This window comes from Nipponia nippon, unplaced genomic scaffold (assembly GCF_047370975.1).
Source record: "Nipponia nippon isolate SJK-2023a ecotype South Korea unplaced genomic scaffold, ASM4737097v1 scaffold_1, whole genome shotgun sequence".
Taxonomy (NCBI): domain Eukaryota; kingdom Metazoa; phylum Chordata; class Aves; order Pelecaniformes; family Threskiornithidae; genus Nipponia; species Nipponia nippon.
Genome location: NW_028262290.1, coordinates 114,743,782 through 114,760,193, shown reverse-complemented (window position 1 = coordinate 114,760,193; position 16,412 = coordinate 114,743,782). Strand labels below are relative to the sequence as shown.

Here is a 16,412-nt window from a genome sequence, read left to right as displayed (position 1 = left end):
CTAATCATCCATGGAAGACCAAACAGCATGGGAAAAAAATGAATTCAAATATCCCACAACCCTGCTACCAAGATAGCTGGTATTTTCACTTCTGGAAAAGCTGAGTTCTTTGTCCTCAGAAGACTGAAATGGGACAGCAAGACAAAATAGGACTAAAAGTGATCCTAACAGTTCAAGTGCCATCCCAAAGTCTTAGCATTAACTGAGCTTTGCATTGGCGTGTCAAAGTTGTAAAGCCCCTATGTTATTAGCTATCACTTGAGGCAAAACCCCCCTCCCACACACATCCCATAACCTCCCACAACCTTCATGATTTTATCTACTCACTTTGTAACACAGAGCGTGTCTCTGCATTGGCTGACAAGAGTCTCTCTGTCATCTTCCCTCTGAGGACGGACAGTTATTAGTTCGAAAGTGTTGGGACGGGCACAGAACTCCCTGTTGGCAGGTTCAATCTGATGATTGGTGCAGTTAGCCAAGTTTATCCGGCCCAAAGGATGCTGAAAGTGAAGTTAGTTCATCAGTCAAGAATACTGCAATCGAGAAATTCCAAAAACCAAACATGCTTCAATGATTTTTACCATATTAAGTGATCCTCCCCGAATCAATTACTCCATACAAAAAGAGGGATTCCACTTTTTGCGTTTAAAAGCCATAGCTGAAAAAAGATAATATAGACAACGAAACATGCCCTGGCTCAGCCACATACAATACAGCTAACAAATCCATCCCTTACCAAAGGCTTAGGCTCTTTCAATTATCTCCCTCTCCTCCACTTTTTTTTTTTTAAGGAAAAAAGGAAAGAGCTTTTTAACCCTCAAATTCAAGAGAGCTTCATAATAAAAACCAAACTGAGAGAGCAAACTGATAGAGCAAAGCCTACAGAAACAAGCACTTCAGGGATGCTTGCATCATTCTTGTCAAAGCCTATAAGCATATGGATTCATCTTCAAACATACAACTAAGGACTAAGTGCCACATCCAGCTGCTTTAGCTCCCTCTGTAGTCGATAGCTAGGCTCCTTCAAAAAGGATTTCAAATGTCAAGGCAGTTATCTTTCTGCTGACTATAGACAGAGGCTCAGCTCTATGCCTAACGTTAGTTACAGACCTTGGCTCCGATTCTTCACACCTACAGAATACCTCATCAGGGAAACATTACAAGCTCCTCTTGGAGGTTTGCTATTTGTTGGGCATGTTCACCATACTATTCCATAGATAGTTAAAATAACTTAAGTAACAGGAAAAAAGGAGGATAGCTCCATTTCGAGGAACATTGAGAAACAGGTTGTTGGTGATATATGTACAGCCACGGGAAACTTATTTAAAAAACACATTCCACAATTTAAAGCAATCGTTGCCCAATGCTGGTATTTCTGAGCTACATCTATCTCTGCGTGGTAGAACAGATATAGCGGGGGTAAGGGGAAGCATTGAATAAGGATAGAGTTTAATATTGCTGTAGATGATAGTATATCAAAAGAATATAGCTGACCCTTTCTCAGGATGATAGCGAAACAAATCTAGAAGATTTTTAAGAACAGAATGTGGAAAACAAACCAAAGCTGCTTTCTTGCAGACAAAAGCAGAATAGAAACCTTTTTCTTGCTTAACTCAATTTTTTTTGCCTATCTTCTATTACAGTAGGCAGAGATTTCTCCCTCTCTCCTGGCAGGGAAAAGAAAGTACATTGATATATTTTGGCAATGTCAACTATCAGCATATGGTCTTCCTCTGTTAGCAGGGAAGAAACTAAACTCAGGCATCTGGATTGGCATAGAAGACCCAAAAGGACCAGAGCTTGCCATAGAGTTTGGGAAAGAAAGTGTTCTGCCAACAAACAAGCAAGTGTTTAATGGTAAATTGCTTAAGTGAGTCAGAAAAACCCTCTTGAAGGCAGTCTTTGAAAGGACCTGGAAATATTTCAGTACACACTGCAAGAACAGGCTAAGGAGACAAGAAGGTTCACCTTAGTGACAGATGAACCTCTGATTTGTCTCATTAGCCAGACAATAACTTAGGTTTCCATGAGAACCATTTAAAAAGCACCAGTTTCAGCTATAACGTGGAGCTGCAAGAAAACAATGGCTGCAAATAAGATACTCCATAATTACAGCTATACTTGTGCAATATAGAAGAACTGCCCACTCTAATTCTTTATCATATTAAGTGTTAAAGTCATTATTTTGCCTAAAACTTAAGGCAACTAGATACACTCTGCTTATTAAGCTGTACAAGTCTGATCAATGTCAATTAAATAATTAGTCATTTGACAAGCACAATGGAAACCCTTAAGACTAAAGAGGAAATTAAATATGGATCTTCCTCCACTTTTCCCCTTTCCCACCAGATAAAGTGGTCAGTTTCTAAGTTTGCCCTGATTGAGGTCAGATTTATGAAGGCAAGTCCCCTCCATTCCCCCAGGAAACTTTACAAGCTTGAATTTCATGCTTTCAATGTACTTACCTGTTTTAAGTCTAAATGTTACCGTCATTAAAAATGAACAGCTAGTTGTGTTGGGTATCACAGAACTTTAGACTTGAGCTTTATAAAGCACCATTACCTTTCGTTTTTCATCATCTGGGTATGTCCAGTAAGATATACAATTTCCAGACAGCACACACCAGCGCCTATGCCATGCTCCAAATCCGCTAACATCTTCAAACATAGTCTTAAAAAAAATTTAAAAAAATAAAAAATGGGGTTACATTATACCTTGAGCTTTGTCTCAAAAAACCTATTTTTTCTACCAGAATGGTTCTGCAAGTAGAACCCTTCATAGGGGTAAACGTAAGAGAAGGAAAAGATATATACTGGGAGAGACCTCTATAAGTGCAGGATATTTATTTTCCAGATAGCACAGAAAACAGGCTTATGCTATCATTCTCAAATTTGCAGCCTTTTGATCAAAATGCACTTATCACCGCTATTTCAAATTACCAGATTTTCATGTTGACAGTGGTAAATGTCATTATTTTAATATAAATGGAGGGTTACTTATAGGAGATACAGGATGAATGCTTCACAAAACATGTATCACATAATAAATTATTATAGGTATCAGTATTTAAGTCATCTTTGACTTCCAATTTAGGATTAAATATGTTTGGCTATTCTGCAGGCCACACTCAGGAGTCCAGTCAGTTTAAAAGAAATTAGAAATTGATTTTTAAATGTTTGTGTTGGCAGTTATTTTACTGGATGCAGGATTATGCCAATTTCAAGCCTCATTTACTTAGCACTGGAATGGAAAGTTTAGGATCTGCCTTCTAGTCCTGATCCCTCTTGAACTTGTACAGAACTTTTTTTTCCAATTAATTTTTGCATGTTGTGTTCTTCACAATTCAGATTATAATTTTTAATGGTGCAGGAAGGTTTCAAACCCTTACTCTGAAAAAATTTAATATGGATGTACACCATTCTTCAGGTTTTACATATTGTATAGTAGAAGTAAACAAGGGCTTTCTTAAATTAGTACACAAAGACATGGGATAGCAAATACCATAAGCATGTGAAATGTTTGCATCTAATGAAATCTGTTCAACTTCAATTAAGTAAAGGGAAAGGAGACAAAGAACTGCTTGAAAAGAGTCTAAAGAAATTCTGATTTCTGAAAACACCAAAATAACAGCAAATGTTAATGTTTTGCTGAAGTATTTTCATAGCACATTTACTGCCATCTGCTGGACATAATCTCAACATCTCCATTATTAGGGCCAACTATCAGCTGCCTTTTCCAAGTCCATTTTTAGAGAGAGAACTCCTCAGGATGTTTCTCAAAAAATACTGTTGCTTCCTTGTAAGTCAAAGTCTGTAAGCACAGTGGAGGGGAAAAAAAAAAAAAAAAAAAAAAAAAAAAAAAGGTCTTTTGCTAGGGAGAATTTGTTTTTACTACACACACCAAAAAAAATCAAGATGCCCTGTAAAAGTTTCTGGCAGAGAAATAAGAATCTCATCTCACATCACAGGTTATAGCAAGAGAAGGTTACCTGAATTTCAGAATAACAAGTGAACAGTGTTTAGAAGAAAAAGATATACAGACTCCTAAAAGGTAGGTTTAATTTAGGCATGTTTAGAAGATAAACTAGTAAAGTTTTGAGCCAGTTTTAAGCTTCACAATTGCTACAAATACATACGTGAAGTTAAAAAAGTGACTACATCTAATAGGACCTGTAATTTCCAAGGAAGGAATTTGAAGTGAATGCCTTACCAAGAACCCTTTCTCCTCCACAGAAGAGTCCACTTGGCATTTTAGCTTTAGATATATATGACCTTCCAAAGGAGACAAAAAGGGAACCTGCAAAAAGTAAAACAATTAGTCATTTAATTTTGACACCTCTCAACTCTACCAGTTCAAGCAAGCCACCTGTACCAGGATGTTAGCACTGACTTGTTCTCAGGATCTTCAGCCAGAAAGAAGCAGTCAGTCTCAAGCAAGACAGTAATAATCACTTTTTGTTTCAAGTTCATTTAGAAGCTTTTCAAGACTTATTTGCTTATTAGTTTGCTCAGGACATATGCACAAAACATGCTTCTATCTAGAAAAACAAGCACTCCAAGCATGGTTAAAAACAACACGAGGCACCAGTCCACATCCTGCAAGCTTCTGCCTCAGTTTGGCATTAAGCTGTTTGGAAAATATCAAAGTGGGCTTAAACAGGATTGGTACTTGGACACCATGAGCATTTTTGGCAGATACTGATGTAGTAGTGCCTACTCAGATAAATATTTGTATAAAAAACCTAGAAGAAAAAGTAACAAAAGCAGTTCTTCTCAACTGGCACTCAAGATGTTGAAGACCTGTGTTACCTCATATCTAACAAAAGAGGTTCCAAGCCTATCTTCTACCACTGAAAAAGAAGCAGCTTAACTACTGTACCAGAGGTTGGTTAAATGGTTATTCTATATTCAAGAGGTTTGAGGAGCACGCAACAAGGACTGCCTTTGGACTTCCCCCGTCCTTCCACACATAGCACCCCATTACATTGAGTGCTCCCACCACTACTGTCAAGAAATCACATCCCTTCTTTTCTCTACAGGGAAGCTAAGAGACAGATTGCTAACTCAACAAGCAAATGATGATCTGCAGGGCATTCTATGTACCATATTTTGTTGCTAATCTAAATAAGCAACGCTGTAAGAATCTTTTTTTTTAAAGATCAGAAACATCAGTCCTTTGTCTTACTAGAAAAAAAAGGTTGGTGGTGCTGCTCAAACACAAGGAAAGAACCATTTGCCAGGGAATAGGCATGTGCACAAAATAATGAAGTAGCTTTTAGAGCCATGAAATCAATGTTGATCAAACAGAATTAAATTTTGCTAGCAGTTAAGATGAACAAGAGTAACCCTCAGTAGTTAAAAGTGTACACCTATAGGCCTCAGTGAACCCTGCAGAACACTGAAACAGATGTTAGGGTTAGAAATTGATCGCTTTTGAATTGTAGGCATACTGCAGCTTCCTCCCAGACATGGTACACACATGCACAAGCAGGTGATCAAATCATTTTTACATGTTAGGTCTACTCAACTAAGCATGCATGGTTTGCTCATGTACTTGGCCCTACAGTATAGCATGGCAAAATTTTCAGCACCAGGTAGGAGTCTGCCTGACCATTTGAGAAGTAAAAATAGTCAAATGTTTGCACATAATAGAAATAAGTTGCATCAGTCCTGGATTTTTATCAGCAAAGACAACTGTAACCCTACATGTTACACCAGGGAACATTGGCTTGTATGCTACCAAACCACAGTAAAATCCACTTCTGAATAAGGGCCTCAAGGAAGTTTGGCCAGTTCCCCACTTGAAGTTTGTGTGTTTTGTATTCGTTTCTAATTTATGTGAGGACAGAAGAATCTACTTTGTGGATTATGAAGTTTACCAGTGAAGAGCTGTGTGACAGTAAAGCAAAAAGGTTGTATAACAAAAGGAACATATCAGTTATGCAGAGCCTACACCACCATTACTAATTACTAAAGCAGGACTCAAAACACTTCCTGTACACTTAATGAGAAAATATTATATTCTGGACAACAATATATCCCTTTCAAAGGCAAGTGGGGTGGAGGTGGTGGAAAGAAAGCAATTTGTTGAATATCCAGCTAAATGAAGAGAAAACTAAAGCCCATGACTAGGCTAGCTTGCATTCTGGTGTGGTCATTCAGATATCTACCACAAGAAGTTGGCTTACTGTCATAGAAGATTATCTGTAAAGATACTCAAGATAACCAATTTTTTTTTGCAAATTCTTGAGAGTTATCTTAGTAGACTTTTGATTATAAATAGGAGATGATAGGTACTAAAATTATCACCTGCTTAATTTTGAGAGAAAACAAAGTTATCTAAAAGACTTTCTTCTGAGGGATCCGAGTTAACAGTTAACTAAATAAAACTATTTTCAGAGATTAGAGACCAATTATTTCTTTTAAGCATATGAATTTCCATAATTCCTAAAGCAAAAAATGTATACACCAAGCAAAATATTTTAATTGCAATTTGTGTACAAATAGGAACACCATATTTTGATGTGTTTAGTACTTTCAAATCTTTAGTTCTTTATGATTGCTTTTTACTTAAAAAACAAAGGTCTTGACAGAACAAGGTCTCGATAGAACAAGAAACAAGATATTTAGCTCCTGAGTGAGTTTGGATTTGCTTCAGTGGTAACAAGTTAAACCAACATTTAGGCCGCCAGCCATTTTTCCCTGGTCCTCTATCAGCAGAGGAGCTGATTCTATGTTATGTGCAGTTCATCAAGAAGTTGGCTCAAATTCCCTGACTAGTGATCTTTAAGAGACACATTGATTTGTTCTGAAGTAAGAAAAACCCTCCTCTAGTGATCTATGAAGACAAGAGACACATGCTAGTTAACGAAAAAACCCTAGGTGGCCTAAATAAAACTTTGAGTTCTAGCAGCATGCTTATTATTATAAGAGACAGGGAGTAAAATTCTGCAAGTCTTAAAGGCTCCTAACATCTTATGTTGTTAGTAAATCTTTGTAAGCATTTTCTTAGAAGAAGAATTTAAAAAAAAAAAAAAATATCCTGCAAAAAGGCCAGACAGACATGAGCAATGTGCACTAGGAAGCAGTTTCCTATTTTAATTTATAAACTAAAGGATCATAGCAACCTTGTCCGGGAACATATAGCCCAACAGTTCTTTATCCTCCCCTTCAAAATTTATCTAGGGAGAAAGGAAACATGCTCAATGCAATTAGTGTAAAGTTAAGGTTTATTAAAAATAAAAAGGACACAGTTATACATCAGTACATTTTGGTCCTTTCTACCCTGAATTTTAACAGTGCATATAAAAGGGAGGACTGAAACTCAAAAAACCCACTGTGGCAGCAGTTTGTTCTGTATTAGAAATAAACAGAGCAAGTTAAAAAGCAGCTGTTTGGTACAGCCACAGGCCAAGTCAAAACTGAAGCTTTACAGAGGTGATAATTTAACCAAAAAAAGTCATCTGACAAAAAGAGGAATTCTTATTCATAGCTGTTGAAGTTTGCACCTGGAAAAAATTAACCAAGTGATGGTTTCCCTGGAATTCTGTTTGAACCTTGTGCTTGTGCTATAGTTTACTAGTCCAGTCCAGTGTCCTGTCCTAAAGAGTAAACCAAAAAAGTTCAGACCCAAATTGCTGAATAGAATGAAAAAGCTGATTCCCATAACTCCAAGAACAAGGGTTTTCCAGTATCAAAGCCATACACAAAAGAAGATTTCTACATGCAGTTCTAGTTAAGAGGAACATTCATGCTGAAGAACCAGAGTTGGTACTTCTGAAGTTCACACAGTCAGTAACAGCAGTACAATGCAACTGTTAAGTTCTGCAAACTGTTGTTTCAGTAAAGGAGTCTGCTTCTATCCACAAAAAGTAAAACATCTAAAAAGCAAGTTGGGATTATTGCAATATTTTGTTTTTAATCTTGACTGCAAACACAACCAATTCTTGTTACTCATCTCTCATCAGAAGCTATAATTGCAATACTGCTATCATCACAATAAGACTTAATTAGCCAAGAAGAAAATTTATTCTTATGCTGCTGTGTGGACAGATAAAGCTGTAATTTAGTACTACCATAATCTGCAGTAACTTTTGAATTAATTTAAGTTATCTTAGGATAGCTGCTGGCATAAACACCTATTAAAATAGGTTTTAGGTATAAGATATAAGGTAGAGATTACAATGAATGCAAGAATGTATTTTTTAACTTCTAATAGTAAGAGCCAATAAACATATTCTGTTTAGACAAGGAACTAGTGGTATAAAACTCAATAATAGCTCTCTTTCAAAAAATATTAAAATAGTTTGCTTCTACAAATTTAATTGGGATATAAAAGGAAACTCATACTCCTAACTATATTCAAATGGCAATTTTCCAGTCATTTAAATGTAGAAAATTTCAAATACTTCATTATCATTGAAACACACTTAATGTCTTATTTAGTGATAACTGCAAGACTATAAGAGCAATGAACAACATGAAGACCATGTACAGAGATGCCAAATGCATACATCAATTTTTTGTCAGTGAAAGCAAATCAGTAACCAAATGCCTTCATTATCTTTGCATAACCGTGCCTTACATTGAGCTATAGAAAAGAACGAACATCTGGCATAATAATGGAAGTCTTTTTCTGTTGTATCTCAAAATTACATTTCAGTCATATCTATACATAAATTTTATATATGCATATATAAATAACATACTTATAAACCTATATGTTTCATTTCTAGGATAGCAATTTTGCCTGAAAACAGTAAAAACTCAGACTCATTTGTTTTTCCAGTAGTATGCAATTACCTTTGGATTAGTAACCAATAATTTCCATTACCTTGTCCAGTGCAAATTTGGCATTTCCTACAGAAGACAGCGATAGCTTGTGGGATCCAACAAGGATGAAATTAGTAGTGCGTACAGCATTAGGGCCACCTGGACTGGCCATGGCTGTGGAGAAAAAAGTTAAAGTCAAGTCGTAACACAACACACAATCAGCGTGCTGCAAGGCTTAAAAAGGCTTATTTGTACTGCTATATGCATGCCCTACTCAGTACTCCAAGAGAAGCACTCTTTGCAGTGCAGCCCAGCAGCACATTCAGACAGGATCTTGGTGCACACCATTCCTCCTCAGGTGATCTTTTCTTTCAGAAAGAAGTTTTGAAATATTCACAAAGGAGAAGACAAAGCATTTTAAGAAATCTCACGGGAACAGAGAGCAGTCCAGGGCACACTGCAAAGCACACATGCCCTGCAGTAGGAACTTGACTTTCATATCTCTTAACCTCTTCAAGTGACACACTGCAGTCTTCCAGAATTAGTAGGCCTATATTCCTCATTGCACTTTTATCAATAGAAACAAACACTATGGCTCAGGCACAGGAATCTGACTAGTTGCAGCAGCATGGTAGACATTCCAGAGTTAGTTCATGAGCTCTTTATTGCTGCAATTTGTACTAAAGCTAGCTCAAGTATCTCATACTGTAGTCAGACAAGTGTATAACACATTTTTATGTTGTTAGAAAAATGCTCAGAGATGCTGCTGTTCTCCCCCAGGAGTCAGAAATATATAAACATGTTAAAAACACTACACACAAGCAATACTTCAGAATCTGCTCATATTTTGAAGTTTGCTCTGTATTACTGTGTTGACATCAGACTCTAGTTTAAAATCTTACAGTTTGAGTTCACCTTTTCAGGAAAAGAATGTAAGCCACAGCCATCTGATACCAGATACTAATTTTGAGTTTGTGAAGAGATCTTCCATCAAACATAATAGCAACTCAGATATAAACACAGGGTCAGTTTCTGGGCTGGCAAACTGACATAATTCTGTGCTTTTACTCCCAAATCATCATCTGTTACAAATATTATTTATTGATATACTGCTTTAGACAGCAAGTGTAGATTATTCAACTTGGCGTAAGATGTTTAGATTTTACTTACCTGGAGTAAGAAGGGTGCTTTTCTAGAAAGAGAGAGAGAAATAAAAGCTTAGTGGAAAAGTAATTTCTGACAATTTCTACAGAAGACTAAGCTAGGTTAGAAAGAAACTAGATCTGAGGTACTTTAAAACAAACACACATACACAACATGAAAAGGAAGTCCAATAAATGTGTAATAACTGCATATTTCCAGTATTACATGTTTAGAGCTGTTACTTATTTCTTGAGCTGATGGCTGAAGAGTTTGGCAGAAAGCTGGACAGTTTATAGAATTTAAAGTAAGGGACACAAAGAGCGTACTATGGGCACAGCCTTATTCAGTGTGAGAATATGGCCTTTGGAAGCGGTCATAACCAGATTTGTTACAATATTATATTCATACTTACCGAAGTAATAGATGTTAATAATCTCTTTGGAGTAATAACCTACAAAAGAAGATAAATGCATTTGCTACTGAATTTGTCCATCACATTAGTGTGAAAGTTAGACAGTGAAACTATGGAAGGCTTATCTAAATAAATTTTGAATGGATACTAGTTGTTGTAATAAGTAAATCTTGTTTTTTGACTGAAGGTAACGTATTTCAGTGGAAGGAATGCTACACATCAAAGAAATATTTACTGCAGAAAAGTTTAAGTATTAGCTTGGGATTGACAGCATGCATTTGAAAAAACAATCTTAGTAGACCTTTTTCCTTCATGTAACAGGCTTCAAATTTATATTGGCTTATTAAAGATGAGAGTTAACAATACAAATACAGAGATGTACAATGTGCTACTGTTGTACATTATCTATATTTTCAGGTGAAAATCTCAAAGGTGAAAAATCTCTCAAACATGAACTGGAATTATGTACTCATCTATTCTTGAAGCTGAAAGACAAGTATAAGAAGCTTGTCAAAAAGCAGATACAGGATGCCATCAGCAAACCTATAATCCCACATTGGCAACTTACCTACAGTGCCACAAAAACTTTCAGTTTTAAGTAAAGATTCCTCTAAACTACAGCACAGGAGAGAAAGAAACCCTGGACTTCAAACTAGTTTTATTGGGGGACAGGTGGAAGCACGCTTTCACTGTGCCAAATAAAAGTAAAGATTAAAGAAAGTTCCTATTTCTGTTTGCAGAGACAGGATTTAAGTACTCATTCCAACTGTTTTGAAAGACACTCAAGTTTCTTGTTTTTATTAAGTGACAAATATCTTGACAAGGAGGAAATCGGACCTAAAATCATTGATACGCTATGTACCCAGCTATTGGAATGACAAGATGAAAAAACACCAACACACAAAAACCAAAACACAAACCAAAACAAACACCTCCAGAAAGCCATTGGTTTGTTTGGAGTCACAAAGCCTTAATAAACCACAAATACTTGAAATGTGCACCTTATTCAAGCTGAAATATTTACCTCCAAGGAGTTCTTAAAACAACATTTGCTTTAAAAAATAAGCATCTAGTACTTTTACTTAACCCTGGGAAGAAAGAAAAGTGTTGCAGTTGATCAATAGAACGTTTAAGACAAATCAAACTGCAGGGTAGGGCATATTGACTGGTGTAGTTTAAGTTAAGTGGAGAATAAGGGCACTAAATCACTATCAGAAGCACCACGCCTAATAAATAAAAGTTTGCAGAGCATAGCATTTTGCAGAACTAGGAAGACTTCTTCTCCTTCCCCTCCAATATATTCCAGACGCAACCAAGTGCTGAAGGTCCCATCTACTAATAGCTGCAGGACTCCATAACCCATCTGTCATTGCAAGTTCTCTGTTCCAAGAAAGACCAAGAAGAGTAAAAGCAAGCAATAGATTGTTTAAGACTGGTAGTCAGTTCTCCCTGAATGCTGCAGTCTTCCTAGTGTACCTTCTGTTGAAATACAACGTACTCATTTTCATGTTTCATTTACCTTAGATTTATTTGCCTTCTTCCTTTTATCAGTGCTTGTAACTTCTTTTCTCTGCACCTGTAAGGCAAGAAGGTATTAAGAAAGTACAACACATCATTCTCCCTTACAGGGAGTTCTCTTGACAGGAACTGATACATACCAAATTGTAAACTTCTATATTTATTTCAAAGTCATTTGACACATCATGCCTAAAAGGGAAGAGGGGGGGGGGAAAATAAGTTAAACACAGACTGAAGCAAAAAGGTTTTGTTTTGTTTTGTTTTTGTTTTTTGTTTTTTTTGTTTTTTTTTGTTTAAGTTACTCTTCATCCCCCCTTCTGCTCCTTAAAACTGTCCAGGGAGCAGCTACGTTCTATGCAAGACAAGCTTAGCCATAGTGCTGACTAATAGCTAATCTCTTATTAGTAAGTCATAGTTCATTCCTGCAGGTTAATAGGGCTGTTTGAGATCCTTTCACTTCTACAATAGTACTCTTCAGCGCAAGCAGCATTGGTGTTTAAGACTTACTATTTCAAGATATTTTCTAGAACTCAAAGAACAAAAGGGGAGGGAGGACAAGGGGCAGATAAAGTGCATCTACCATTTCTCAGATTGCACCCTTCAGTCCACTGCTGGCACACATTTCTAGAAACAGAGATTGGGTTTTTGGAGTAAGTAGCTTTAAGTGAAAATTCCAGTTGGGTTGGACTTTAAAGAGGGAGTTTGCTTATTTATTTTGGAAGACTTTTGCTAATAAACAGCCATTTGAACTCACAACACCTTTTTAGCTAACATATGAGAGTTGAAGTTTTAGTTTTAAGAGTACTATTTTTTCCAGATACCAAAAACAAATGGCTATACAAAAATGTTAGTTCTCGCAAATGAGAAAAAACCCCATCATCTCAGGCAGAGCAATCCATCTGTCATTGCAGGTGTTCCAGGAGAGAACACAAGTAGAAAAAGCAAGAGATAAATTAGCCAATGGATGGTAGAATAAGTCTAGATTGCTCTTTTCAGAGAAGTGCATTCCAGCTATTTCTTGAAGCAGCAAATACCCATACCACAAAAATCTCACCGTATTTGTTTGCAGAATATGACATCCTTATATAAAGATTTTAAACATTTTTAGGCATGCTCCACCATCAGACTTGAAACTGGTTCCAAAACAGTTTCTTTATACTTACATAGTAAATGTCGTAGTAAAAGTAAGAGCATCTCCATTCAGGGAGGTGGCAGTACTTGCTAATGGAGTTGCAACCATGTTTTCTGCTCCAGATCTCAGTATTATTACATAGTAGTAATTTGCTGCTTCTGTAAATACATATGAGATGGTTTTGATAGCCAGAAGTATACAAGTATCTAACAAGCCTCAAGTCCTGCATTGCCATTGAACACACCTCTGTTTCACCCCACTTAAACACCTGGTTACAGTCAAGATTTGCTTATAAACTTACTCTTAAAACAAGTTTCCCCCCCGCCCCGTGTCCACTAGTAAGACTGTCTCCACAGGATTTACAACTGCATTAGTGCCTCAGGCCAGACCTACACCACCCAGTGCATGAGAGGGGAGAGGAAGAACTTTCAGTCAGATTCAGCAATTAATCTTAGTCCCTTTAACTCTGTTGTTATTCTCTAGGCCTGCCAGCTTACCCATACATCAGCTTTTGCTACTGCTCCTTCTCATGCTTTTTTTAGTCCTATGAAGGAACTGGTTATCCAGGCAACTCATTTCCCTAACTTTTCACATAAAGGGAAAAAAAGAAGCACATCTCAATAGTGTCAAGAGATGATTTGGAGTTTGTGCAGCAAATTGCTGAACAGTAAAGCAAGAGCGTTGCATAATATCATACCATGTTAAAAAAAAAAACCAACCAGTTTCAGTACTCTGTTGTATGGGACAAGGCACAGCTTTCCGAACAACTGTTGAAGACTCCAGTAAGCATTGATTTGTACTCTTTGTATTTGATATTCTCTTCAGAGATGGAAGGGATTAATAGAGCTTCTGGTGCACAATGTATAGCAAATGCTGCACTTTCAGAATAAAGTTTTGACGACAAATAGTTCATAGCTGTTTGTTTAGACAATTTGGTTGTAAGAATTACTGATAGAAACTAAACATATTTTTGCAACCATTAGAGAGGCTTTCCTGTAACAGACATGAACTGTCTCATGCAACAGGAACTGTAACATGTTAGGGGAGTGGGGGTGGTAAATTATGTCAGATATTTACATTTATATTCTTGGTTGTGGTTTTATTTGAAGATATAAAAATGCACTTCACATTTCATAGGACAGTTAAACAAGAAAAGCTACATATGAATTCATTAGAAGTTTTGCAACCAATATTAAACAAGACTTTGTCCAATTACTTTTGTCCTTGAGTTTTAGTGAGGCAAGAAGTAGGAACCTGTCCAGCTACAATAACATTCCGTGGCATTATATAAAATAGCACTTGTTATTGCGGGCTTGGAGATTCTTTAAACCACATGACACAGAAGCTTACTATGTTCCAGGATAAGTCTCTAGACCTACAGTAAGATAATGCCAGATACTCTTCTGGAACAAAAGAAGAAACAAATCCACATTTTAATGCTTTAATGACTTAAATATGACACGATAATGGAAGACTAGTCTTTGTAAATTAAGTATTTCGGGATGTTAACAGAAGGACTAAAAAAAAAATAAAAAAATAGAGGCTTAATGAGCATCTCACAACACTGCACAGGTCAGAATTTATGTAGTGATATTTACTACCTGACTTGCATCCATCAAAAAAATTCCAAGGAGGCAAGAGAGAAGATAACCTGAGATACAAAATTCTACTTCCTCCCCAACATGTTACAGAGGACCACAAAGATCTTTAAGACTGGCTGGGAAAGTCTTGATAAGTTTCTTGAACTTCATAAGCCAGAAAAGGATGCAACTAGAAATGACCATGGAAACTATTGAAAACTTAGCTAAAAAGCATATCAATTAAGTGTAATTGCTAAATTTTCATTGCCTTCAGAGTTCTGAGAAACACCAATGCAGAAGAAAAAAAAAAAAAACAAAAGAGAATAAAGCAGAAATATATGTAGCGAGGATGGTGGAAGGGGGAGGGGAAGAGGTAAAGCTTTCAGTTGCTAGTTTTACCTGGCTTTTGAACTGTACCACATACAAAGTCTGCTTTTAGAGGTAGACGCATTTCTGAAACGGAAACAGATCCCCTGGATGGAGCAAACCCAGCAGATGTAGAAGCAGCTTTATTTCTTCTACTATGAGGTCCCTCACTCTTCAGTTTATTCAGTTCTTCCAATAAAGCAGTTCTCTTTTCAGCTGCATAGAGAAATTAATTAATTATAGTTGTAACAGAGGAAAAAGTAGTACTGAACAATTTTTTTTTTCTCTAAGTATGTGAAATGCAACAGAAGTGTTAATCATCTTCCAAAACAGTAGGAATATTAGGGACGAGAGATACCAAAAATGTCGTCTTGCCTATAGAAGCTGAGACAGAACAGATATTACCCTCTCCTGTTTTCCAGGTGAAAAACTATAAAGAAGTAGCTACAAGGTAGCCTAATAAATGCATTTCCAGAGTTCATCAATTCTTCCCAAAGTAAGCGTTCACGACAAAGAATTGAACTTGAGTCTAAAAACCTACTTGCAAGGAGAAGAAGTCTCTCTGCCTCTGCTTCCTCTTGTGACCCTTTTCCATGTTCCTCATCAAAACAGCAGTTCAGAGCTTGACTGGCTTGATGAATCACTGTCTGCTGCATGTTGATCTCATTATTCAGCTCCTACAGTAAACCAGTAGCAAAAATACTTAGCAAGAAGAGAGATATTTACTGTTACATTCAAACAAGGAAGTATCTTAAGATTAGCATTTTTGGGACTATGTTTCAGAATAATCAGACCATTTACACAGTAAACTACAAAAATTTTGCAGTTTACAGTTACTTCTGCAAGAGAATATTACAGCACAACTTTGTTTGACCTCAGAGGTAATTTAAATATGGTGGGGAGTGATTTACTTCAATGTTTGTATGCTCCATATCCAATCTATTCTTCCCTTCACCAGGGGAAGCAATGTGGGTGAACAAGGCACCAGTGAAGATCAGAATATTGCCTACTGAAAGTATGTAATCATGAATCCTGCCTAATTCAAAGGCACTAATAAGATATTGATTGCCCATCCTGTTCTCAGAACAATGCCTTGTTCTCTCCAGACTTACTCTATAGCATGATCCTTCTAAGAGATGCATTAGCTGTTCAAATTATGCAGTAACATTCCCTACCGTTAGATATTTATGCTAAACCACCTAATTTTGCAGTTCTAAGCAGTTTGTTAATGTCCTGGACATTCACAGGGGAAATTAAGCAAGGAAATAGTAAATTAGAAAAAGCATTTTAAGAAGTATATTAAATACCTGCATTTTCTTTTTGATATTGATTTGATCAGATGGGCCATTCTTTTTCAATTCTAGCTTGGAAGAAACATCTTCTTTGCGAACAATAATTTGCTTTATTGAAGGACGATCAGTTTCTTTAAATCTTTGAGATCTATATGCATCAACACTTTAAAAAGAGGAAACCCCATTAAATATTTCACA

At 36.6% G+C, this 16,412-nt stretch overlaps 1 protein-coding gene across 2 annotated transcripts in view; it reads right to left on the bottom strand.

The window, feature by feature from the left end:
• The window catches only part of ANLN (anillin, actin binding protein), a 30,126-nt gene that overhangs the window by 1,523 nt on the left and 12,191 nt on the right, over positions 1 to 16,412 (bottom strand). For both annotated transcript variants that reach the window (XM_087767870.1, XM_087767862.1), the window contains exons 12-23: positions 16,230 to 16,377; positions 15,464 to 15,599; positions 14,956 to 15,138; positions 13,008 to 13,134; positions 11,985 to 12,033; positions 11,846 to 11,902; positions 10,327 to 10,365; positions 9,942 to 9,963; positions 8,833 to 8,945; positions 4,210 to 4,296; positions 2,563 to 2,670; positions 328 to 500 (exon numbers count right to left, since the gene is read on the bottom strand). In XM_087767870.1, coding sequence (XP_087623996.1) covers positions 328 to 500; positions 2,563 to 2,670; positions 4,210 to 4,296; positions 8,833 to 8,945; positions 9,942 to 9,963; positions 10,327 to 10,365; positions 11,846 to 11,902; positions 11,985 to 12,033; positions 13,008 to 13,134; positions 14,956 to 15,138; positions 15,464 to 15,599; positions 16,230 to 16,377 — 1,242 coding nt within the window. The remainder of the gene's footprint in view (positions 1 to 327; positions 501 to 2,562; positions 2,671 to 4,209; positions 4,297 to 8,832; positions 8,946 to 9,941; positions 9,964 to 10,326; positions 10,366 to 11,845; positions 11,903 to 11,984; positions 12,034 to 13,007; positions 13,135 to 14,955; positions 15,139 to 15,463; positions 15,600 to 16,229; positions 16,378 to 16,412) is intronic.